The 25,824-nt window shown below is 42.0% G+C and overlaps 2 protein-coding genes across 3 annotated transcripts in view; both read left to right on the forward strand.

The window, feature by feature from the left end:
* The window catches only part of kiaa1549lb (KIAA1549-like b), an 88,593-nt gene extending 66,147 nt beyond the window's left edge, over positions 1–22,446 (forward strand). The window contains exons 14-22 of one of the 2 annotated variants that reach the window (XM_049604615.1): positions 3,738–3,868; positions 4,813–4,937; positions 8,185–8,414; positions 9,468–9,600; positions 14,672–15,046; positions 15,132–15,226; positions 15,610–15,758; positions 15,905–16,056; positions 19,302–22,446. In XM_049604615.1, coding sequence (XP_049460572.1) covers positions 3,738–3,868; positions 4,813–4,937; positions 8,185–8,414; positions 9,468–9,600; positions 14,672–15,046; positions 15,132–15,226; positions 15,610–15,758; positions 15,905–16,056; positions 19,302–19,565 — 1,654 coding nt within the window. In that variant the 3' untranslated portion in view covers positions 19,566–22,446. Of the gene's footprint in view, positions 1–3,737; positions 3,869–4,812; positions 4,938–8,184; positions 8,415–9,467; positions 9,601–14,671; positions 15,047–15,131; positions 15,227–15,609; positions 15,759–15,904; positions 16,057–19,301 lie in introns of those variants that run through there. The other variant, XR_007451755.1, reaches the window with a different exon arrangement.
* Positions 22,447–24,156: 1,710 nt separating this feature from the next.
* spon1a (spondin 1a) overlaps positions 24,157–25,824 on the forward strand; it is a 192,297-nt gene continuing 190,629 nt past the window's right edge. The window contains exon 1 of the mRNA XM_049560796.1: positions 24,157–24,327. The gene's annotated coding sequence lies outside the window, so the exon portion shown is untranslated. The remainder of the gene's footprint in view (positions 24,328–25,824) is intronic.

A 25,824-nucleotide genomic window follows, 5' to 3' on the forward strand; every position in this document is an offset into this window, starting at 1 on the left:
TTAATTTGAAAAACCTTCACAGGGAGCCTATTTGTTGCTGTTGGTGCATTGGAATTATAAGTGTGTGACACATCAAAAGCCCTGATTGGCAGCCAGTGTGAGGGATGATAACATTTAAAAAGAGAAAGCCGTGAGTGGGACAATGGATCGCTTTATTATACAGAGCAAATTACAACAAAGCACCAGCGAAGACGACCTACGACTGAAAGAAAAGAAGACAGTAACACGAAAGCTACATGTCTTATTTTTTTTCGTATTTTTATTGTCTTATGTGGTGATAAGAGTGATAACACATGCTACAGAAGCTACTGACAGATATAAATACAGGTGTGCCTTGAGATTTTGGCTTGCCCTTTAGTGTGCCTCGAACACAAATAGTTTAAAAACCAGTGCTCTATAATATACAGCAACTTTAGTGTGCTGCAGGAATGACCGACGTGGAAGTTAGCATCATCCTGGTTCTCTGGTCAAAAGCCTGTGGGACTTTTCCATTGGATTTTGGATTATTGCAGAAAATAAGATCTGTGGGAAACTAAAGTTAATGATACTTACGCATTGTGTTCGGCAAGATAATCTCAACAAATGAACACAACTTTTAGGATTTTTTAAGCTTAAATGCAATTGTCAGAAGTAAAAAGCTAACGTTAGGCTAAAAGCAAACCACACTACCGTCGCATAATTCAACATTGCCACACCACAGTGAGACTGTAAGGCTGTTTTCGACGTAATGACGTTCTTCAGTCTCATTTATCCACTTGTATTAGTACTTACAGACATAATTTATGTAGTAGAACAAACCATGAAAGTCTCCTAAGCTTGTGGTAAGCACGGACCTTATTTCAGGCATCTAACCAAAAACCCATAAAAAATCCACTGACTTCAATATGAGGGAACTGGGAGTGGTAAAATGCTAACGCGTTTCCTAGTTTTAAGACTCATTCCTGCAGCACTCTGTTAATAATATTAATATCTCAAGGCCAGCCAGGCTCAGCTAAGATGTAGTTGTTCCCACTTGGCCCAGCTTTCATCATTCTGTGCTGTATTTGTCTCAGTTAACATGTTAGCACGTTAGGAGGAAATGTGTTGCTTCCTCAAAGAGATGATAGTCAGTTGAACCATCTCAATTTATTCATAAATGTATTAAGGTTTCTCCTTCAACTCACACGGAAGGAAAAGCACTGTCCCAAAAGGAATTACATTCGCTTACAGTGTGTGTGTTATCTCAACAATTGCACCACTGCTCTGTCAGAAAGCTCCTGGGTTGCATCTAGAGAGGCAGGACGATAAAACACAAAGATCCCTCAAGCCCTATTGTCTGTCCTCACTCTACCCTCGCACTGACTGATAGGCCGTCATTAACAGGGTTCTCTGTGTGGGCAGGTGAAATCGACCATTTTCCTCATCTGACAGTCAGCAGCGTTGTTTCGGGAATTAATTGCCATGTTAAATCATGCTAAATTATTTAATCAAGGAATCCAAAAGGGCGTAATTTTTCAGAGCCACGCAGGATAATGAGATCAAATGAAATGTATGTGACAGAATGGGGAATCTATAGACTGGACGTCCTGCGGTAATGACTTTGGTGACTCCTAAGGCAGCAAAACTTTTTAAAATGTATTTATCAAACTGTTGATCTTAAAGGTTCCTTTCTCTTTCTGAGATCAAGCCATAAGTCAGCCTTCATTAGTGTTCATCTGGTTTACAAGCAGACAGATGCTGTTGTCCCAGGACATAACAAGCTTACTCTTTAAGGTCTCATGCCTGCTTTTTCAGAGAGTACACAAAGATAGCAACATCATGAATGAAAATAAAGAGATTAGATATACTGTGTGGTGCATGTTTAAAAACTAGCTCGAGCCTAATTGACTTTAACAAGCTGCACAAAGGTAGACTTCATCTCTGAAGCTCTGGTTTCATTATGACGTGATGAAGTCTGGAACAACAAGTACAACCAAAGATGCTTCTCTAACAGGTGTTTTTATAACTAATAGGCTGATTTATCTTTGCTTATAATATGTTGGATTCAACACCTCCTACTGCAGTTACTGTAACTGTTACAGACCCATGCTTTATTACAAAAAGTGACACATTACCAGCTGCACCAGTGATATAGGATGGTAGACACTTACTGTCTCCTATGTGGGCACAGCTGCCTCCACCTCAGATCTCTGCCTCATTTTAGGTGTTGTGAACCATTGTGAGGATGTGTAAGAGCGGACTGAATACAACACAACACTGGATACAGTACAAATTCAATGTCTGCCCCTTATTTTTCCGCTCGTTCTTATCTGCTAGCTTGATATCTGATATCAACCCCAGCACAAGATCATATCAGTTGTTACCAGATCTTGCAAGAGTGTGCTGCTGAGACGGAGACATGTCTCGAACAAAGTTAGTTTTCTCCTGATTTGTCCTTCTCAAAAATGCCATTTTAGTGTCCGAATGTTTAGAAGGGTTGGAGCTTGTGGAAAAAGGGTCCAATATTTACTTCAGTGACTAAGAGGGCAAAAGAATCGATCATAATTTGTTCTCAGGGTTACTTTTCCCATTGGAGTAAACAGACTCAGGACGTGCCGCTAGTGCAACATCTTGTTTTCAAAGCTGTCTCTGGTACAACATGATTTTAGATCTGTACTTTACGCCATGACCAGTGACAGACAAACGTTGTGTTCGTTCAATTAGGTGTCTGTTCACAGCTCTTGTTGACATCTGAGGCAAGGTGCAACCTGTCATTCACTCGTTCCACAGCCTGTTTGAAATGACATCTGTCCCAAAATGCCTGTTGAGCCCTGCCAGACAAAGAGAAATGTGTTGGATGATGCTGTGATGTTACATTTTTATGAGCGATTATTGAACTTCAAAACGATCTGGATAGCATAACTTATGAATTAATGAACTCAGGGTTGGATGCTGGTATGCATGTTGCATACAAACAAATCTAAAAACATGTTTGCAGGCGTGCTGTACAAAGTCGCGTCTAATATGCGTCTTTCTCTCTGAAGGTCGCACATCTGTTAGCCTCTGAACACAAACACAGGATCAAACATACACTCCTCGCAAAAAGCCAATGTAAACATATTCAGCACACCTCAATTAATTATTACACATTACACGTCTTTGTTGAGCCTGTGACTGGAGCGCGGAGCTCGCTCTCTGCAGCACTGCCTCGACGAGAGCAGGGAGGGCAGCTGCTGTTCCTCTGTCTCTCTGTGCTGTTATCATTTTTACCAGACAATTAGGGGATAGACCACGGTGCTTTGATGTCACTGTCAGCCTCGTGGTCCTCTGAGTCGCCGCTTGATCAGCTCTAATTCCAACTACAGTGCAGCGTTTGAAGCTAGTGAAACAAGAATTGGATAAAGCAATTGTTTGTCCAATTAATGGAAGAAGCAGTGGACATGGACGCGCACTGCTTTTGAAACACGCATGACACGTATTTAAGAATACAGAATGTAGATGAGACGTGAACACAACAGTGCACAGGTTTATTCATGAAAACATGCAGGTGAGTGCACAAAACACAGCCTGGATTCTGTGTGTAGTGTGTAGTGATGGTTTTGATAATGCACTGAATTATGCAAAAAATTACAACACTGACACATTTTGTTTACTGGATGCAAGCCTGAGCGAGCGAGGGAGGAAGGTGAGGTTGTTTAAGGGAGGGATGACATAACCTGGCTGTGAGCCCAGCTTCCGGAGAGCTCACCGCCTTTTCCTGTTGCTATGGTTACTTGCAGCAAGTTGCCGAGTGAGGACGGTTCCGTCATCAGCAACGAATCAGAGAAGCTGAATTCCGGCAGGGGCTTGACAGTGCTGAAAGTCACAGCGCAGCAGAAACTGACAAAGGAGGAGACGCGCAAGAGGGACGGTGAGAGTCACACACTGATGCAAATACAAATAATTTATTCTACAGCTCCTTTGCCGACAAGGTCAGGTATGTCATAAATGCCAAAAAAATCTTTTCCCCCTCCTGCGGGAAACACTTTTCCAGTCTCTGTTTCTCATGCACACAGGTACACTAAGAGAAATGCATTCCCACTGCAGCTTTTTTTTAAACAGCTAGAAAGGTAGCCACTCAGCAGTAAGCAGAGATGGACCCGATGAATATGCATGAGACAGACACTCTGCTGACATGATACAGTATGTCAGACCAGTGGATGCTGTGACACGCTGGCAGAAACACACACACACACACTCACACATTCACTGATTAGAAAAATGCAGAAAGACCACATGAAGTCACACATCCTTTGCTCCACTCAGATGCAGAGCACTTTAAGTGAAAGCCGCTCAGACGTTGAACTATTTGCTGTTCTATTCTTGTCCACTGAAGCTAAATGTTCCACATTTGGTGGGTGTGAGTGAAATTAATCTAACTCAAACACCCGGCTTGTAAATTGGATCGAGCTCGCTAGATTATGATTTTCTTAATGGGTGGATTTGAATAATTCATCAGCTGAGTTAAGGGAAACTCGAATTGAATCCAGTTTGTCTGATGTCAGATAAGGAACGAAAGTGCAAAGTCAGTGGCTTTCATCTATCACAGAGATGCACTGCCACAACCTTTTGAAGCCAACGCTATCTTTGTGATCTATCGTCTCCGTCCACCACTTCATTTGCTGACACAGGCGACGGATGTTTGACATAATCCCACAGTGTCAGCCACGGAGAGACAAGGTGATGGGGGGGGGGGGGGGTGCAGACAGAGAGACAAAGAGGGAGTCTGACAGTTTGTTCCCCTTTTGACTGACAATGTAATGATCAGAGGTATTTGTAGTCTCTTTGTGAGTGAACTCCCTCTCTGTTCTTCAGATCCATATGACACCTCCTCTGGCTCCCTGCAGCTCATTTCAATAAAGCCCATGGCGGCTCAGCCCCACTACACACACCCTGCATCCTCTGACCGCAGCCAGGACTCCGCCATCGTCAATGGAGAGGTGATGCACAAGCGCACATTCATTTAGAGAGAAACACAGACTGACATGAACATATTGAACACAAATGCACAAATGTGTTAAAGGGCCAGTGTGTAATATTTGGCATGGTTTATTGTCAATCTGAATCTGAATCTGAATATTCTACCCATTAATATGTTTATATAAGTGTATAATCACTATAAAATAAAATTCGTTTGGTTTTCGTAGCCTTATAATTATGCTTTTATATATATATACAGCAAGGGCCTTGCTTTAGAGAGGTCGCCATCTTGCGCCGCCATGTATGTAAGGCAGCCCGAGCGGACAACCCAGCCAGCCAGAGAACGCGTTTCACGTGTATAAATGAACCAACGAAGACAGCGGAAGGAAGGAAGGAGGAGGAGGAAACAGCAGAGAGTGTTAGTAGTTCGTTGATAGAGAGTAGTGAAAAGTTTTTTTAGTTATAAAGTTTGCGAATGGACCACACTTACAACGCAACAGGAGAGAATGAACCCGAACTGTCATCTGCGAGGAAAAGAAGACGCAACTTCACTCCTTGTGATGCACTCTCTGCAGCGCTTTTCCTCCTGATGATATATCTCCCCAACGATGGCAGCAGTAGCACTGAATCCCATTCTGTGCATTCAGCCTCTCTTCTCGCCTGCTCAGCATCAAACACATGGAGTTCCTCATCTGTATGCTCCGGCTCAAACAGGCATGGCTCTGGGTCTGTGTCCGCTACAAGAAACTCTTCAAAATCGCGTTCAAAGTCGTCCATTGCAGCTGCTATAGTGCGGAGATATTGCTAGGCTAAATAAACAGCTGAGCTCTGTTTACCGGCTACGCTGTCAGTCAGTGTGCGGGCTGGAGATTGGTGGAGCAGAGAGGGGAGGGGGGTCCCCACTCGGAATGGTAAACGAGTATGTGTGTAAAGTTATGAAGTGTGTCTATTACACTAGAAGAGTCAGAGTTTGGGACGGAGTCTTTTACCCCCTGGAGTGTTACCGGAGTTTTTGGAGTGCTCAAATAAACTGGCCTTTTTCCCAAACGCTCCTCTGGTCTCCTGCTCGTGAGGGATTCATTACAATATCGTAACATGGTTTAGATTTCTAAATAAACATTCACCTCGTCGCTAGATAGACCTACTCCTGAAAAACTCGTGCGCAAGGCTTTTTGTCCCTACGAGGCCACCGTAATTTACCTGACGGGAGGGGTGAGCGAGTGAGCCCTGCAATCTAGAATTTGACCACTGATATCACTGTTTTCAACGGTTTTCAACCCATTTTACACACTGGCCCTTTAAAGGTCCTGAAAACTTGCTCTCTCTATCAGTCTCTTATGAACAATGAAAAGGACATTACTATTTTCTGCCAAAGTTTTATTTCTGTGTTAAGAAACAATCAGTCAGCTCTGATTAAACCAAAGCCACACAGTCCTGAATGAATTAAAGGTGCTGTGTGCAACTCTGGAGAAAGATAGCTGATTGTTGAGTCTCATTTCCAAGTCGTCAAATACCGACGCTTCGGGTAGGTAGTGTGATCGAACCACTAATCTCATCCATCCATCCATTTTCATCCGCTTATCCAAGGCCGGGTAGTGGGGGCAGCAGGCCAAGCAAAGCACCCAGACGTCCCTCTCCCCAGCAATGCTTCCCAGCTCCTTCTGGGGGATCCCAAGGCGTTCCCAGGCCAGATGAGATGTGTAATCCCTCCAGTGTGTTCTGGGTCTGCCCCGGGGCCTCCTACCTGTGGAACTTGCCTGAAACACCTCCAACGGGATGCACCCAGGATGCATCCTGATCAGATGTCCGAACCACCTCAACTGACCCCTTTCGACGCAAAGGAGCAGCGGCTGTACTCCGAGCTCCACTAACCGGACTACTAACCCCACAAATTGGTATTTGACGACCTGAGAATGAGACTCAACAATCAACAGTCTGTTTCCAGAATTACATAGAGCACTTTGTTACACTTTAAATAAATAATAACTAAAGAGGTTTCTGGGGGTTTAATCAATTATGTGGAATAAAATAGAATTCTTTTTTCTTTAAGAAAATGAACCTGACCTCCAGTGACCACATTAGAATACAATCAGGTGTTTGAAATAGGTGTCCAAAGCTCTTTTCTTTTAGCACTGTAATCATAGCATATTCTTATTGTTTCTATATTTACATATGATTTTTTTATATATTGTCAATTAATCCAAGTGTTATACAACAACCTGTACAGTAAAGTGACTGTTATCACTAGATCAAAACATCTGGATACAACTGGTTCAGTAACACCCAGAAGGGGGTCATGGCCACCCTGATGAAAATTATACAATTGCATGCCCCCAGTGACCCCCCCGGTAAAAATAATTGGAGGCCCACATTTCTTTTGTTAAGTGGGCCATGAGACGCTCATTTTTTAAGCTAGGTAGGAAGGTAGTGGTATCTTGTGAAACTAGACATCCTAAGGCATCCACTGGTACCGACCATGTCAGCATAGCTTTTTTCAAAAGGAAGTAAATGATGCTCAAAATTTAGGCAACATTTTTCTGAAAGGAACAACTGGCATGACCAATCTCAAGGTGGCCTCTTGAACTCTCACTTGAGGAAATCTGAATGAGAATGGGTTCTATGGGTATCGATGTCCCTTAAACTTGAGAAGGCTTGTTACCAATAGATGTTTTGCTTCTTATAATGAGTGCACCCCTTCAAATAAAAGCTCTGTATTTGTCTTTTTAAAGAAAAGGACAACCAGCCTATTCAAAGAACAATGAATCACTTAACATGTATAGATACATAACCCATTAAAACGATTTTTGTAGAACTCAAAATGATAACTGTGTTGGTATTAGTCTATGCACATCAGATAATTGGTAATATTAAGTGTAAAATAAGAAACCATCAAGTATATCAGTATGCAATTAGTTAACTCTCATACTGACATATTTTTCAACCAGACTACCTACATCAACAGAAAAATGAAATTCCTAAAATTCAGTTTTCCATGGCTCCATTTGGCCACCACTTTGAAAAAAAATTCCTGGGGGCGCCACTTGATTTAAAGGCAATATAATGAACATGAAAAATAATAGTGTTTGGACAGTAATAATTGCTTATTTTCAGAGCTTCTTGTCCTCATGAACCCTCTGATCTCTCATCCTCACATCCCTTTCAAGACAGTGCAGAATCATAGACAGTATGCAGCAAGAAAACCTCATGTCTGCTTTGCTTCTGATCTCCTCGTGTTTCCTTGCATCCTGCGCTCTTTCCTCTCTGCAGGTGAACTTGGCCCTGAAGCAGAAGTCAGACATCGAGCACTACAGGAACAAGCTGAGACTGAAGGCTAAGAGGAAGGGCTATTATGACTTCCCCTCCACAGACGGCAGCAGCAGCGGTCGAGCCGTGGTGCAGAGACAGCGGCACGGCCATGAGAGGGCAGCCGGTGAGCATGGCAGACCACTGGAGCCTGATGATGAGCGAGGTTCCACTTATGTCAAGTCTCACAGGAGGTGAGAAGAGAGTGGAAAAGCAGGTGGAACCTGGGTTTGGCTGAGTGTAAACACAAGGGTGTGAGGATACAATTCAAGCAGTCACAAAGTCCTGAAGGTGACCAGACAGTTCATATTGGTGGACGGAGTTTCTAACCATGGCCAGTTATTCCTCCCTGCTGACCCCTGCCTTGCCTAATTAGCTTATAGATAAGTAAAACTGTTTCCTCTAATGTTGTCATTATCCTGTCTTAGTCAGCAGTAAGAGACCCATCAGGCCTGTCTGATTAATTTGATTCAAGTCCTGAGCTTCCAAAAAGGAGATAACAGGACTGGCAGGGTGTCGGATGGTCCACTATGCTGGTTCTGTCCTGCTTCTACTTTACAGATGTACATACAGACGGAGTCTTTGATCAGTACAGACTCAGATGAAACACGTCCACATGAGATTAACATTTAGCTACCTTCAGAGCGGAAAGCAACATTTGAATTTGTGAATGTGTTGACTCAGCAAAGGGTTGAATTTAGCTATTTTTACATCCCATCATGGTGAGGAAGACGAGGATTTTAGCAGCTACTTGTCAAGGCTAGTGTCGGACTGATCACTTACACCAGCAGCATGCATTTACCTAACTGAGGGGATCATTGCAAGCAGGTTTGCTGATACGCATCTTGTCCTCTGTCATTGAGTGTACATTGTTGTTTTGTTAGATGCTTTATCAGTATCGCATTTGCTATGCAGCGCCTCGAGGATATCCTCATACCATGCATATGGATCATTATTATTATAATTACTGTTGATTCAGCTCTTTTACTTGATGTCCTCATGGGATATCCTCATGTACTGTATCTATTTGGCCTGCACGGCTACCTTTTGTACCTTTTTTGAAAGGGAATCAGATAAAAACCCCAACTGTGTTCTCCACCCTCTCCACTCCCCACCTGTCTTTCACTGGCAGACACTCTGAAACCATGGCTGAAAAGTAAGAAAGCTGAATTGAAAGGATTTCAATGAATGATAAGTGTACCCCAGGTCGGATATGCACTGAATCCATCCTTTACTCCGATTGACAGGCACTCACAGGTCGGGCAGACGGCCTATCGCAGCAGACAGAGCCTGAGCAGCCCCAGTCCTGGAGGAACAGAGATGGACCTGCTTGTTATGAGGGAGAGGCCCAGGAGAGGCATCCGTAACAGTGGCTATGATGTGAGTCACACGTCATCACCAACTGAGCCTGTGTCCCAACAAGATGCAGCTAAAGGTTCACTGTGTTGGATTTAGGAGGATATACTGGAAGAAACTGAATAGAATATTACAAGATATAATAATAATACCAGTAACGTTATTTACATAGCACCTTTAAAAACAAAGTTTGCACAGTGCTTTGACAAACAAAACAGAAGCAGAAACGAGATACCCAGAAGGCAATACAACAACAGAAATGATAAGTATGATTTCGTTATTGTATAATCACCTGAAAATAAGCATCATTATGTTTTCGTTACCTTAGAATGAGATGAATAAATCTACACAGGGAGCGGGTCCTCCTCCACAGAGATCACCTTGTTGCACTGCCACGTTTCTACAGTAGCCCAGAACGGACAAACCAAACACTGCCTCTATTACAGGGCCATTCACATTTTAGCAGCCCCTCCGCGATGAGATTGTTTTTAACGTGAAACTGCTTTATTCAGTGTTTTTACCAGTTTAAGTCACTGGGCCTGTTTGTTTTGGAGAGGAAGAGACCTCTGTGGATAATTCAGCTCTCAATAAAAACCTCCCAGATGTTTGGATAAGCAGAAACGGTTAGCTGTAGTAGTTGTTTTTACAGGTTTTAATCACTTTGTCCATTTGTTTCTGCGAGGAAGAGGTATAATTTGGCTCCCAGTAAAAACCTCCCGAACACTGGGTGGAGCAGGGTGAAGTTAAAGATGGATGGGATGCAATCTGCAATCCTCACCCCTACATGCCACTCATCAAATGAAGCTTTGTGTTAGTTCATGCAGGACACGGAAGTCAGCCAGTTGATTGGATCATTGTTTCTTATTAGTCACACACCAATCACAGCCCATTCCCACACAAGGTGGTCCATTTAAATATGGCTTCCTACTCACTCACCCTGCTACACCAATGCTGCCACACACTGCTGCTGCTGCTGGCGGCAAAGCTTTACCTTCAGCACCCCAGCCTCCACCTTTCTAACTCAGAGTCCTAACATGGCTCTAAGGTCAAAATGGTATTTAATGTGTGCTTTGGGGTTTTCTGCATGCGCTCCCTGTTTTGACATAGCATGCGGCTTGTCTAATCCAGGGAACACCTCAAGGCTGGAGCCCTTAGCGCCAAACATAACTGTATTTCCATTTGTTGCAATAAATGGTTAAATCGATGACAAGAGTGTTCCTGACTGAACTTACCATTTTGAACATACAGTAGCACCTACTCCAACAAAGTGATTGACAAAGCAAGCTTTAAAAGTTAATATCAGGTAAACTTTGATCTTATCTATATTGATAGTGTGCTAGGGATGTACTACTCAAACAGGCATTTAACAAATTCAGATGATAATTTAAAAAAACCTATTGCCATAGTTTTCAATCTAGTAAGATGGACTTAAAAAAAGTAGAAAAGTTCATTTTCAATCCCTTTTTTAGGCACTGTGCAGCCACCAAGCTGGAAACCAGACATATTCTACTCAGGTATGGTTTAAAGTATGCCACAGCAAGCCAAGGGAAGGGAAGTGGTTCATTCATAATTAAGAGTTAATATTTATAAGGCGCTGCCGTTTAGATACGTAATGCGTCTCAGGATGGCTGGTTTATGCCTCTACTCTTTTATTGTTCCATTATGGCTCTGTGTATGGCTCTCTCCGCCATGAAGTCAGAATACTCAGTATGTGAGCTCCTGAGAGTAATCGAGCAGCCCGTTCCTAAAAAGTGTTTTTATTTCCAAGCTGTCCTTTTGTAAAAAATATGAGCAGTGGTAGAAATATTTCACTGAACTGCCACTGACCTGCTGCCAGACATTTTGACCAGTCACAGCAGGAGAGACAGGTGTAGCTGACTCTGGTATTGTGCTGGCTCACAGGTATGGCTTACTGGGACACTTAGATGGGATATGAATAAGTAATTATATGGACCTGCGCAAGTACCAGTACTGCAAGTGAAATTTATGCTGTGAAAATAGTGTCTTGTGCATTTACGTTTGATAAGTCAGGCTCTTGGGATGACAAAATACCACAGGTATTAACGTGACAAACTTCAGAACTGTATTACAGGGGACTCTTGATAAGCCCCACAAATTTTGATTACCCAGACAAATAGCAGTGGTAGCAGAAGACTTTAGTCAGTTTGAATTTGCTGTGGCTAAACTCTGTGTAGCCAACTGTTAAACTCTGTTAGAAATATGGCACAATCACTGCTACAAGCTACACGGTCCTTTCCAGAACTCCTGGCCCTGTTGATTACAATGGGACCAGTGTGGCTGCAGGCTCCGTCACTGCAGATGCAAGCCTCTGCCGTTTCGTGTTGCAGGGCGGGCTGATTTATGAGGTGCACTACGCCAGGTCTCCTGTGGCTACCCTCTATTCGCACAGGAAGTAGGGCAGCCTCAACTTGTATTCATTTATCACTGAATATAAGGACTGGGTGGATTGAAACAGAAGCTGGGAGACAGAGAAAGAGTACAGGGTGTGAAAAGATGGAGGGACTTTTAAAAGATGTGAGAAAGAGGATGGAATAGAGTTGTGGGTAAACAATTAAGATGGAGATGCAAAGATTATACAGAGGAGACAGGATGATGCTTTTACCATCTATAGTGTAGATAAGAAAAAAGAAATGGAGAGGGAAGATACCAAATAGTTATAACACACATACAACAGACCTCCAGCAACTGCCTGACTATATTGTTGAACTGCTTATAAGCAGAGGTACAACCATGTCATTGTTTTGCAAGTCACAAGTAAGTCTCGAGTCTTTGCCCTCAAGTCCGAAGTCCTTAACTTTGAGTTACAAGTCCTAAACAAGTTATAATCCACCCTTCAAACAGTGTTCAGTAACGAAATGTTAGCTATTCATGGTTCTTTTCTGCAACTTGTAACTTTTACATAACATACTTGCCGAAAGACTCAAGTCTGAGTGAAGTCATGAGTCATTTGTGTTGAGTTTAAATCAAGTTTCAAGTCTTAATTGATTTTGTCAAGTCAAGCAAATGTGGGGGCGGCTGTGGCTCAGAGGTAGAGCGGGTCGTCCACCAATCGGAAGATCAGTAGTTCAATCCCTGGCTCCTCCTGTCTGCATGTCGAAGTATCCTTGAGCAAGATACTGAACCCCATATTGCTTCTGATGGTGTTTCCATCGGTGTTAGTGAGTTAAAAAAAAACTGAGTAGCAGGTGGCACCTTGTATGGTAGTCTTGGCCACCACTGTATGAATGGGTGAATGTGACTCCTAGTGTAAAAAGTGCTTTGAGTGGTCGGATGACTAGAAAGGCGCTATACAAATGCAGGTCCATTTACCATTTACCAAGTCTAAAGTCATTAAATTTGTGTCTTGAATCATGTCTTGTGACTCGAGACCACACCTCTGCTTATGAGTACAGAAAAGTGCAGGTTAGAAACAAACTGCCTGGTGCTGCTGGCTGAACCTACTGTGACCAAGCAGTAACACAGCTGGATCAAACTCCTTCAGCTGACTTGTCTCAGAAACTCTGCGTAACATTAATAAGCCTCTTCCAGCTCAGTCAGCACCCTGTCAACAACCCACTGAGAGAATGACAGGAGACATTATGGAACTTGTAAGTCTCCAGCTCTCTCAAACTGCATCTCTTTATATCCTGCCTATTCAGGAAAGAGAGATTGAATTTTCTGATATTTTGATCGAGGTGAAAGTCAGATCACGCCTTCCCGTGTGGCCATAGATTCACCCGCACAAGCCCGTTATCATTAAACTACCTTTAAATGTCGGCACTTCACTCAAAATTGTCCCACAGTTTCATATTATTTTACTCTTGTATGTATCAAGGGTTCCTGCCTGGATCCTTAAAAAGACATTGCATTCATTAATCCAAAAATAAGGCCTTAATTAGTATTAAAATGAAAAAATAATCTTTAAATTAATCTTTCAAAAGCCCTAAAATGTTAAGACAAGGGAAGGAGGATTTTTATGATTTTTTCGTCTTTCTGACAGGTCTCAAAATGATTGGTAACATCAAATTTTTCTTTAAATAATCTACCAAAAGCATCTTGCATTGATTTCATGCAGATCAGGATAGCAGGACCAGCATCACTCATAATTTGTTTCTGGCCAGGTTGTTCAGAGCAGATGATCCACTGTCTGCTAGCTAGATGTCACTGTACCCTGGATGACATGGGGAAGGGCAAATTTACCTTTAGATGCTGCTCTCTGGACAAATCCTCCACCTCCACGACCTCCAGTTTCACTGTTACGCAGATGATACACAGCTCTACATTTCTTTGATGACCATCACTGCCGTATTTAAACATGGCTACAAAGACATTTTCTGAAACTGAACTGCAATAAATTGGAAATCTTGATCACTGGCCCAGACTCCCTTACCTGTCCTACCCAGGATTTCTCACTCACCACTGATGGCTACGTCATCATCCCCATCATCATTGTCCGCAACCTCAGAGTTGTCTTTGACCCCACCATCTCCTTCATACCTCATGTCAACCAAATCACCAAAACAGCCTTCTTTCACTTCCACAACACTGCCTGCCTCCGACCCTCTCTGTCACCCTCCGCTGCTGAAACACTCATCCATGCACTTGCAACATGCAGGCTTGACTACTGCAGTAGCATGCTGTCAAACACTGTCCTCAATAAACTTCAGCATGTAGGGAACTCTGCTACCCACCTATTTACCAGAATTTGCTCACGTGACCACATTACCCCAGTCCTCCATGACCTCCACTGGCTCCCGGTTAAACACTTCAGGATTCTACTCATCACCTACAAGGCCCTTAACAATCTAGCTCTTCCATATCTCTCCCTCCTTGTCCATCAGTAGTCCCCCTCCTGTTGTCTCCACTCTGCTGATGCCAGCCTCCTTTAAATACCCAGAACCAAGTGCCGAACCTGGGGTGACAGGCCTTTTTTAGTTGCTGCTTCCTCTCTGTGGAATTCCCTACCCAAATTGGTCTTAATTTCATTCTTAGTGCCATTAAAAAGTCTTGGATCTAACTTTCCTTAAGCTGTAGGAACATTTTTAGTTGATTCTCAATTCGTATCCTCGTGTAAATGTGTTTCTATATGTTTCAGACTGAGCCTGAGTTGATTGAGGAGACAAATGTTGACCGTCTCATGGGGCCGAGGGGGTACATGTACGGCCGGGGCTTGAAAGGCCACTCAGAGACATCCACTCTGAGCTCACAGCCGTCCATTGATGAAGTGCGACAGCAGATGCACCTGCTGCTGGAGGAGGCATTCAGCCTGGCTTCAGGGGGGCAGTCCACATCCGGAAGGCACTCCCATCACCACCACCCCCCTTCTGACCACTACAGCAACGCACCGCCTCCCCTCCCCTACGCAGACGTGGTGACCAGTGCCCCGGGTACAATGAGTTGTGGACGGGGAGGCCTGCAGTGGGTACCATCTTATGGCACAGAAATGTATCAATGCAGCCTGCCTAAACCGGTAAGCGGGATGAGATTATTTCCCCTCTCCTAAGAACTGTGTTTGAGTTTATGTAACCTTAAATGCCTTTCACTATCTCTTTAAGGCCTTCCGCTTCACCCAGCTTCCTGAGATGGCCATGGGTTCTCCTCCCCCTTTACCGCCTCGCACTGGACCTCCTCCTGGGACCTCCTTAAGACGGTAAGGCTTAATAGGTCTCACACATACACACATACACACACACACACACACACACACACACACACACACACACACACACACAAATGCAAGCAACCAGACACATACACACCCTGTCTGTAGCATCCCAAAGCCCATCAGATATTCCACAGCTATTCACATTCAAATTCATATTCAGGGACCAGATATTCGCCAGGTAATGTGCTGTGGCCAGAGTGATTTTAGGCCTTGTTTAAATTTGAATATTGAACTAGTGCATTGAGAGATGGCAAGCATGTTAATAAGGCAGTCACTTTTCCACATGGAGTATGTCTGCCATCTAGTGGTACTGACCAAGCACATCAGTACCTCTATGTTTATGCCTCTCCAATCTCTGCCCAACTTAGTTCCACTTCTGACTTGGGGCCTAAGGGAAGGAGCTCAGAGACATCTGTCACTGAAATGCAGAGTCAACATGACAACAACCCATACGGGCCAACAGTTAGAGCGGCACTTCCATCTATCACTGCAGAGCAGCCTGTGTCCAACTACTCAGGTACGTCTATGAGGAGATGACATTGCCTTTTAAGAGAAACCCATAATGTGCCTCGCTTCCATGACAACATATTCTTTCAAGAATAGTAATACATCTCCTGAAATACAATCATCAGTGAACGTCAGCCTCTCTTCTCGTCTCTGTAGGAAACCCAATAACAGCCGTCTACGCCATCCCAGCCACCAGGCCCGGCTACTCAGAATACTTTGTCTCCACACCACCCACCTCCTACCACAGTCCGTCCTGGATGTCCTATCCACCTGAACCCGAGGATGTGCCGCCACAGTGGGCAGACTCTGTAAGGAAGCCCATTTTGTTTGCCTAGGAAGCACTCAGTCCTACAAAACATGAATAAATGAATAATTGAAAGATGAGCAATTTATAATGGTAGAATAGCATGACCAAACATCTTCATTATAGCTGTAGTTGGTAACTTTTTTATATTTGCTGACACTGTCACTGTATTCACACAGCACTAAATGAGGCAGATGATTTGTGAAAAAAAAAAAAATCATATTCTCCTCCCTAATCCATTTCCTCATAGCGCTTATAATGGCCTTCCCGCACATGAACGAAAACAACCAATCAGAGCCGAGGAGTCTCTAACGCAGCTGTCAATCATGTCATTCACAGCTTGTGAACTGCGGTCAAACTGTCAAACTAGGCAGTGTTGATCAAATATGAATCGAGACTCTGTTACTGCATTGCCTGTTTCTCCTTTCGAATGTTTTCAGAAACATATTTTAGTGTACTGTTTAGCTGTAAAATGGGAATTTTTTATTCGACCAGTGGGCGGTGCTTCGTACTTCAGTCAGCTATTTCCAACATGGCAGTTGGGTCACAAAGTCTCTCATTCACACTCCTTACGCACTATGTAGAGAGTTCTATGTAGAGGACTATATAGTGAGCTTATCTGCAACATGAAAAAAACACTTTCGGATACTACTCAGCTGGTCAACCATTCGTAACAAATACTGACATGCATATGTGATAAAAACTTGAAATTATGGCAAATAAAAACTGGTAAACATGTCATTATAAGTTAAACATGTACAGCAGGTTTTAATCGAGCTGCCCTCTCTCACCTCATCCTTCTCTGTGTCTGTCCTATATAGTCCATTTGTTACTTTGGCGCAATGCATGATGGGATGTATTGCTTGGTGAGTGACCATTAGTTGTACACTATTATTCATGGTGCATTGTGGGATACTTTGAGTCCTCTGTATAAGGTATAATTCTTCCCACTATACATTGGGACAGCACTACAAAATGGCGAACTCACTATATAGTGGACTATGTAGTAAGTGGTGAGCAATCTCGGACACAACCTAAAATATGTTTCTGAGAACATATTAGGCGAGAAAGGTTGTGACGCAGCTGCAATGTTGGAAGTAGTTGACTGAAGTAAGAAGCACTGCCCACTGGCTGAATGAAATTCCCATTACAGCTAAACAGTACACTAAAGTATGTTTCTGAAAACATTTAAGGGGAGAAATAGGCAATGCATTAGCAGAATCTTGATTCATATTTGATCGGCACTGCCTAGTTTGATAGTTTGATCGAAGTTCACAAGTATGATTGACATGGCTGACTGCTGCATTAGAGACTCCTCAGCTCTGATTGGTTGTTTCCAGTGTGCTGTGGTAGATTCTAGCGAATGCCATTAGAGGTGGGTATTTTCATAAATGCTACCAACTGTAGCTTTAAACTAGGACGGTGCCAGTATTCAATCATATGTCTGAATGCCCCGACAGCTCTTTGTCCTAATAATTAGGTCTTTACTTATCAGATAATAAGCTAATCTAAGTGACTACTGTAAAATTTCTTTCACAGTTGACCTTTTGCTAAGTCCCGCCCCTTTGCATTGGTCCAACAAGCTGTTGGAGTAAGCATGGAGCCCACACTGTAACCAACTGCACTCCCTGAAGAAATATTATCATGTTTTTGGGAAAATGAAATAGTGATTCCAGAGAGAAGCAGACAGAGGGGTCTACAGTCTGTGTTTGAAGGATATATCCAGGATGTCAAACTGACTCAGCAGCAACAACAGGTTAAAAAGACAAGCCTACACTTTTCAGGGTCTGATTTTGATTTTGGAACAGGGAAGAAACATATATCTTTTTCCAACCTCTCCAGGTAACGAGTATCATTAATACATGATGTGCCCCAGGCACAACATTTAGCTCCAAATCCATAAAACCAGCCTGAAAATGAAGGAAATCTGAAACGATTGCATTAGAGTCAATGGAGCAAAGCTGTGTTGTGTGTTGCCTGAGCAGGCCTGATGCTACGCTATGATTGGCCAGTCTGCATCCAGGGGCAGGGCTTAGCAAGGGGTCGATTAAGGCTATGTCCAGGATAGAAAAGTACACAGAAAAGAAAGTCTTTCTTTCTCACTCTTGTTATTGATGTAGTTGTAAGTTTAGACTCAATCAGAGTCTGTACTTTAGACTCGTACAGAGACTACAATGGCCAGTGCTTTGACTTTAAACAGTTCAGACAAGAAGCCCCAGACAATTGAATTCTATAGTTTTTCACTGAGTAGTTGGAAAAAAATGATTGCTGTAGTGTTAATAAAATACCCCACCTTCCCCTCCTGGTTATCAGGATGTTTTCCCATGACTTCTGGTCACCTTATGGAGCCAGAGAGTGAGCTACATCACTGCACCAGCAAGGGCTGAAAAAGGAACAAACACTCAGAGACACAAAATAAGGATATATCAGCAGGGAAATATATCTTTCATGTGCAGCACTGACATAAGTCTTTTTGTGCTCATGTTCCTATCTACCCTTGAAAAGTTCTGGGCCTCATTAAACAATATTCCTCCTACCGTCTCCTCTGTTTTTCATTAAAATAAGACGGGTTCCATTCGTCCTGTCAGATCTGTTATAACCCATGTGACCCCCCCCTCCCCTCCCCTCCCCGTCCCCTCCCCTGCACAGGAGTCTCCTTGTTTGTATGGAATGTTTTCTCTTTTTTTCCTTGTCTGTTTGCCTGTTTCAACCAGATGTCTTCACGCAGTGTCTTTTTGCAGAACCAGTGTCATTTAGAAACCATTTGCTGATCTGAATTTATGGCTGGCGTTGAGTGGACACAACAAAATACCGGGGTAGTTGAGCACATTTCTTAAATGAACACCTCTTTTACTTCTTTTTTTTTCCCTATTTCTTGTGGTGTAAATCTGACACTTGAATCGACATTCAAAAGTAGTCCATTCTGGAGTTCAAACGCTGTTTGAATCAAAGTCCATTTCAGTATCATACACTCACACAGTAGATCTCCACACTCATTACCTTCCCTGTTCTTTTGGCTCATTTATAATGATTTTTTTCTCAGATACAAATGTGTATATTTTCCCTTATCACCATTGAATTCTGTCTAAAATAGTGGTGCAGGGAAAATGTTCACGCAGCAAAATAACAAAAAGAAACTTTCGCATATACTGTATCCTTCTAATTATCTAATTGGTAGCCATTATTTTTCGTGGGCAGTGATAATACGTATTATTGTATTACTGATTTCATGTCTACCCTGTTTTCCAGGTGCCCCTGCCTGGGTATGTAGAGGCTTTTCCTCATCCTCGCTACCCACAGGGGAGCCCCACCAGGCTGCCCCTGCAATACAACCAGGCACTGGAGCAGCCGCCCACTGCCCCTAGCACAGCCTCCCAGCAAAGCCTGCCCCAGGTGGTGAAGGACATGGACAGCATGCCCCTGAGCAGCCTCTCCACCTCTGCACTCGTGCAGGCTATCCGTCAGGAGGTTGCCAAGTTGGCGAAGAAGCAGAACGATGTGTTTGAGTTCTAGTTTGGATCCTTGTGTGTACGGAAGGTAGTTAACTGTGCGTTGGTCTTCAACAGAGGCACACGAAGGTGGTGCTGCTTCAGACTGATTTTTGATGTTTGTACTGTACAATGGACTTTACCCACTGATTACCCACCAATTGATTTCTTTTCACATACCATTGGTGTTTTGCAGCTCCTGACTCAAAGAAACAGAAAAGATTGGGTTTGGTTTTTTTTAGAAAATAATTCCATCCTCTATCGATGATGTCCCAAGTAACTACATGCATCTCTCTCTGTAGATATGTCAATAGGATACGCTAAATATTGAAACTATAATTTTTCCCCGGATTAGACATTTTTTCGTCAATCAGCATCAATCGAGAAGAGAGAAAAAGTAAAATTGTTGTCTGTACTGAGAGGACCAAAAACTTTGAGTCAGATGGTAAAAGTATAAACCACAGTGTATATGAGCATGTACAGCATTAGGGAATCATGTATCTTATCTCCTTTTATAGACCATTAGTTTCAACAAGACCTACTGCATCAGTATCGGTTCATTTAAGCATCCATATCAAATCGGACTACCACTTTATTTCATTTGAGGTCCTTCAGTTTATTTTCACATCACATACCAACACCATGAAAGTAACAAGAAACACTGACTGGCCTTGGTTGTCTAATGATTTGTAGAGATTTAAACTAGCTCCCATTATTTAACAAATTGACTAAATACAGTACATACGTATCTGCCTTTTTAGTTGAACATGATGATGTAACATATAGATGGAAACATTTGCCTTTTACTATCTTAAATAGTAGGAAATATTTATCCTTATTTGTTTGAGTGTGCATAAGTTTATACACTTGTGACTGAGTGAATACTCACAAACTTTAACTTAACATGTTTATTCTTTTCTTACAGACAACCCCACACAGAAAAGTTAAATGATATTTGCACAGAGTAGCAGTTTTATAGCCAGCCCAGTGGCTTAAGATGATGCACAGATGATTCAGTGCACATACAACCCCAAGACCTTTGTCACTAAACAACTGTCTTTGCTGCTGGAAGTAGTGCCGCCGTTTCTTGTGACGTTAAACTACAAACAAGGTGAATCTGTTGTTTGTTTACCGGCCTTAAGACATCTTAATGGTCTCAATGGGTGCATTTCATGAATGAAATACAAAGTTCATGTAAACTATTGACCTAATGAGAGGTCCTACATCAGTACTCCTGTTCTAAGAAGTTCTAAGTGCACAAACCTTTGTGTAACGTTGTGAATGTCTGCCTGAGCGTCGACTCAGATTGAGTGTACAGTGCAGTTTCAGAAGCGCCGTGTTCAATGTGGAGCATCAGCGCGCCCTGGAGTCATCCAGTTTGTAAGGTGCAAAAGGGCGTGTATGCTGAGGTAGACATTTACATTAAAAAGCAAATTCCATTATCGCGAATTTGCTGCTTCTTTACATTAGTCGTCGATCTCAATAATGTTTTAAATCATCCACACAGATCATGAGCTTTCACCTACCAAGTGACAATATAACAGTCATAAATCTCAACATGTAAGAAGCAATTAGATTAAATAAAATACATTGTTAAAAGCCAATAATTAAGGATTAGGACCCAGACACCAGACATGATTCAAAGTACAAAGTTACATGTTAAACAAAAGACCAGGCCCTCTGATAGCCACTGGAATAAATCAGACATGTAAGTGCCAGAATTATTTCAGCAGTGACAAGAAGGAAGGAGGTCAACTCTTATTTTAGTGGAAGATTTGGGCATTCTAGGATCCAACTGACCCGTCTGATGGTGCGCTTTAATTAATATCTTGAAGCTGCACTTCCTTTATCTGACTGTCTTTTCAGCTTTGTCACCCTATTTTATTTGGTCTGCTTTTTAAATCAGACTGCGGCCGTCATCAAAGGGCAGTGCACAAAACAAAGCTATAAACTATTCAATAAAAACTCCCATGAAACAAAAGTCATTAAATCATCGCACACATGAAAGGAATTCATCTTTCTTGGAAAAAGACTCATACTCATATTTCACTGTGGCATAAAAAGCCTTCAATAGGTTATGATGAATTCTTAATGCAGAATTGCTGGCTTGGGAATGGAAAGTGGGACTGAGGGCAGATGAGTGCATGTAGGCCTATAGCAGGGGTGCTGCAATATTGTTTGCGTGAACATTCAGATGCTATAGATCGCCTACTTTTACTATATTATTGCCAATCACATGGAATGCTTTGCTGATTATTATAATCAATGCTGTCATGAGACAGGTTGTGACATAAGAAAGACAACTATGAGTGAAAATGCCTTTAAATCATTGTTTGGTTTGGTAGAACAGTATTGCTGCTGTTACAGCAGTCCTGGATGAATTTAGCCTTTTTGCATTATGACTTTTAAACAAACCCTCCCCCTCTTCTGAGAAATGTTCTTTTCTACTCATGCCTGTTGGTATCTAAGTAGGTATAAGGAAATACTGTATGTCTTAAACTCAACAAGAACTTTGTTGTTGCTTGTTTCCCCAATATTCCTTTTACCCATTATTCAGAGGAGCACTTAATGTCTTAAGAACTGTACTAAATACAGTGAAACCATTTTTTTTTGTGTATACCAGAAGTGAACACCTTTCCACATTCTCATGCTGGATAACTGAGAAAACTTAGCGATATTAAATAAAAAGGGTTTTAGGTGGTTTATCGGTTTAGAAAAACGACGAGTATTTATTCTATAAAATGAACTATGAAGTGAGCTAAACATATTAAAAGTTAATGTCTTTTTGTCTTCCTGACTGGTTTCTAATTTCCTTTTTTTCATCTGCTTGATCTTGTTATATTTGATGTTCCTCAGAGATTGATTAGACGGAGAGACCGCGAGACAGATGGAGAATGAGAGAAATATTAGCCTACATGATTAAAATTAAATAAAAGATTTTATTAGAAGAATCAATCATCAATCTGTGTCTTCAATACGTCCTTTACTTCCTGCATGCCATTTTCCTGATGAGCAAGATCCGAAGAGTTAAAGTGACTGTTGCACTGATCCTCCACTTCTGTAGTTGATAGGAAACCTGTTTTCCCATATTTGTGTGTGTCTAAGTGACTAATGGAAACACCAATTTTTAAAATTGGTTCAGTAGGGAGAGAAACGGACATAAAAGATTATTTTTCTATGAGGGTTATGCCCTTTTTTGGCAAAAAGAAATTAATTAATCTATTCATTTTAACCCAAACCACATTTTTTTTTCTCCTAACATTAACCAAGACAACTTCTTCCAGCAGAGACGCAGCTGCAAAACAGGCTGCAATGAAATCACTACAGGCAGTTGTGCACCGTCTATTTACATTCATTGAATGTGCTTGTTTTTGCCACCAACAGGCTCAGATTGTTTTAATAAGTGTCTGACACGGTTACAGAAAAGACCCTACAAAGAAATTAAGCGTTTTTTTTTGTTACTCTCGCTGGTGTATTTGTTATTGTGACCTATACCCATGTGTGTTCCAATACCCACACTACCATACTATATAGTAACCAGAAAAAGATTTAGTGTGACCTAATACATACGATATATGTGGATGTTCTACTACATCTAGTCAGATTTTGCAATATGTAAAGTAGCATGCTTTTCCGACCCACAATCCTATGTGCAGCAGATGATACCTCACATCGACTGTTGAAGTCGCAATGATGAATGACAGCCCATTCAGGTGACTGATGACCAGTGGATTAGTAATATTGGGAATATTAACTGTTTAATTGAATAAAACAATCATAAATATAACCAACAACAAACATAAGTATTAGATAACAATGACAGAGAAATGTATAGCCTCTGTAATTTTACCTTTGTGAATATACACTCACTGGCCACTTTATTAGGTACACCTTGCCAGTACTGAGTTGGACCCCCATTCCTCAGAGATTTTCGTCCATATTGACATGATGGCATCACACAGTTGCTGCAGATTTGTCGGGTGTGTGTGAAACTCCCAGATCAGCAGTTTCTGAAGTAGCCTACTCAGACCAGCCTGTCTGGTACCAACAACCATGCCACTTAAATCTTCTTTCTTCCCCATTCTGTTGCTCAGTTTGAACTTCAGCAGGTGGTCTTGACCATGTCTATATGCCTAAATGTATTGAGTTGCTGCTACATGACTGGCTGATTAGCGATTTGTATTATAGAGCAGCTGCACAGGTGTACCTAATAAAGTGGCCGGTGAGTGTAACATTTCGGAATCTACAATGTATGCAGTTATTACTTATTGCAAAAAACAACATCAGAGCTCTCTGGCTTGACCTCCGTCTCTGGCAAGCTTGGCAAACACCATTTTGTTTTATCTCCATGGTAACGGATATATAAGTAAGAGGGTCAAAATTCAGGGTTTGATCTTATGATAAAGTGGTATATCCTTATTGTGGCCATACTGCATGCAACAGTGCGTACTTTTAAGGGCAGCTGCAGTACATACTAGAAGTAAAAAGAAAAAATATGCGATTCGGAACACACCCCAAGTCTTGTCAAGGAGGAGTCTTGTTCTGTAATCTCGCGAGAGGTGACCTGTAGGAAAACAAGGTGGGAACCTTAATGAGAGTTGGAGAGAGCAGTGCGGGAAGAGTTTGTTGTGTTCGAACACAGAAAGCTTCAATAATTTACCCTACTCGAAAGCTTAGCTTAGTGTTATCTAAAAGACTTGAAGTGTCATGGCTAATTTTGACAACGTGAAAAGACCGCGAGATTTCAAAGCGAGACTTCGTTAGCGTTGAAAACAGAACCTCGAAAGGTAAGGAAACGTTTAATTTCTCTGTTTTCTATTGTCAGACTCTTCTAATAACAACCTGAGGCTTTCAGTGGCAAAAAATAAGCACGTGTAATAGACATAAAATAATGGTGTACAGCTTGCCGGGTTAACACTGCAGCCTGTCTAGCCGCAGTCTCTCTCTGGACCAGTTTCAAAAACTTTTATCATTAGCCACTTAGACAGAAGAACATGGGGGAAAAGGGTCCAGGTTCAAATAAGCAGGTTACCCATGTATGCTACTTTATTATCATTGACAGCTAATTAGTTGTAGAGGTTATTATAATTAGTTGCCACCTATTGAACCACAGGGAGTCAAAGGTGCTTTGCATTCACATAACATTAAGCTCACAGTTTACTCATACACAGTACAGTGATATTTGGAGGTGAAGTCATACACAGGCTGGGAGTTGGGTGCATTAAAAGACCTGTTGCAGGCCATGACAGTTGTCAGCTCCTAACACATTCACAGAAACTGTAACAGTACTCATCATGTGGAACAGAGGAGGTCAGTTTCACATACAAATATGATTCTGGATCACTCTCATGAATTTTCACTTTTCAAGAACACTGGCCTGGTTCTTTGAGTATTCTTGGAATTTACCTCTGGCCCATGTACCTGCTTACCTAACACTCTGTCCTGTAGACGCCAGACGTGATGCTCTATTTGTTTGGCCTGATTTCATATAACCTCCCCAAGCTTGAGAAGGAGGCACACAGGTCCACCTGGGTCCTGAACTACTGGTTTACTAGCAGCTCAGTAGGTGTGGCTCCAGTGGTGGTCTGGAAGGATGATTGATACCTAGACAGCTTTGTTTCAAGGATCCGCTCCCCCATCTTCCTGATGGGCATCCTTAAACACCCGCACTGCACATTAAGCGCAGCCAATGGATTATGGATGGTGTTGTGCAGTTGTTACATGCTTGATGCCATTCCTCTTTGTGTTTGAAATCTCGGTCTATCAGCCATTGTCACTGGCAAGTAGGGGATACCGGGGGCAATTGTAAAAAACTTTGGTTGATCACTCAAAAATGTTTTGAACTATTTGGATACAATTTTTATGCTTGTTACTTGTATCTGTGTTGTACTTTTTAAAAGTCATCAGTTGTTTTTACAGGCAATGTAAGAGTCACAATATTGACTGAAACACCAGAAGTTACATCTGCCAGTTACAATTCCAACAACGCACTTGTTACCTCAACACGAATACCAAGGACCACATAAACTCTCAAAAGTATAGATATTATTAAAACTATTTGACATCCATTGAACAATTAATTATACAAATATAAAGTTACAGTATAAAAATAGAAAAACAAAATTTGGACAAGTATGACACATACTTGGTTCTGTCTCATTTCTGGTTGGTGCAATATGAGATGTTATAAATGCCCATAGTTTAAAATGTGTAAATTTAAATGGCTCCATCCACATTTTTGGGCTACTAAAAATGTTTTGGGCTTAGGCTATGGTTACAAATTA

This window comes from Epinephelus fuscoguttatus, linkage group LG2 (genome assembly GCF_011397635.1).
Source record: "Epinephelus fuscoguttatus linkage group LG2, E.fuscoguttatus.final_Chr_v1".
In the NCBI taxonomy this organism is placed as follows: domain Eukaryota; kingdom Metazoa; phylum Chordata; class Actinopteri; order Perciformes; family Serranidae; genus Epinephelus; species Epinephelus fuscoguttatus.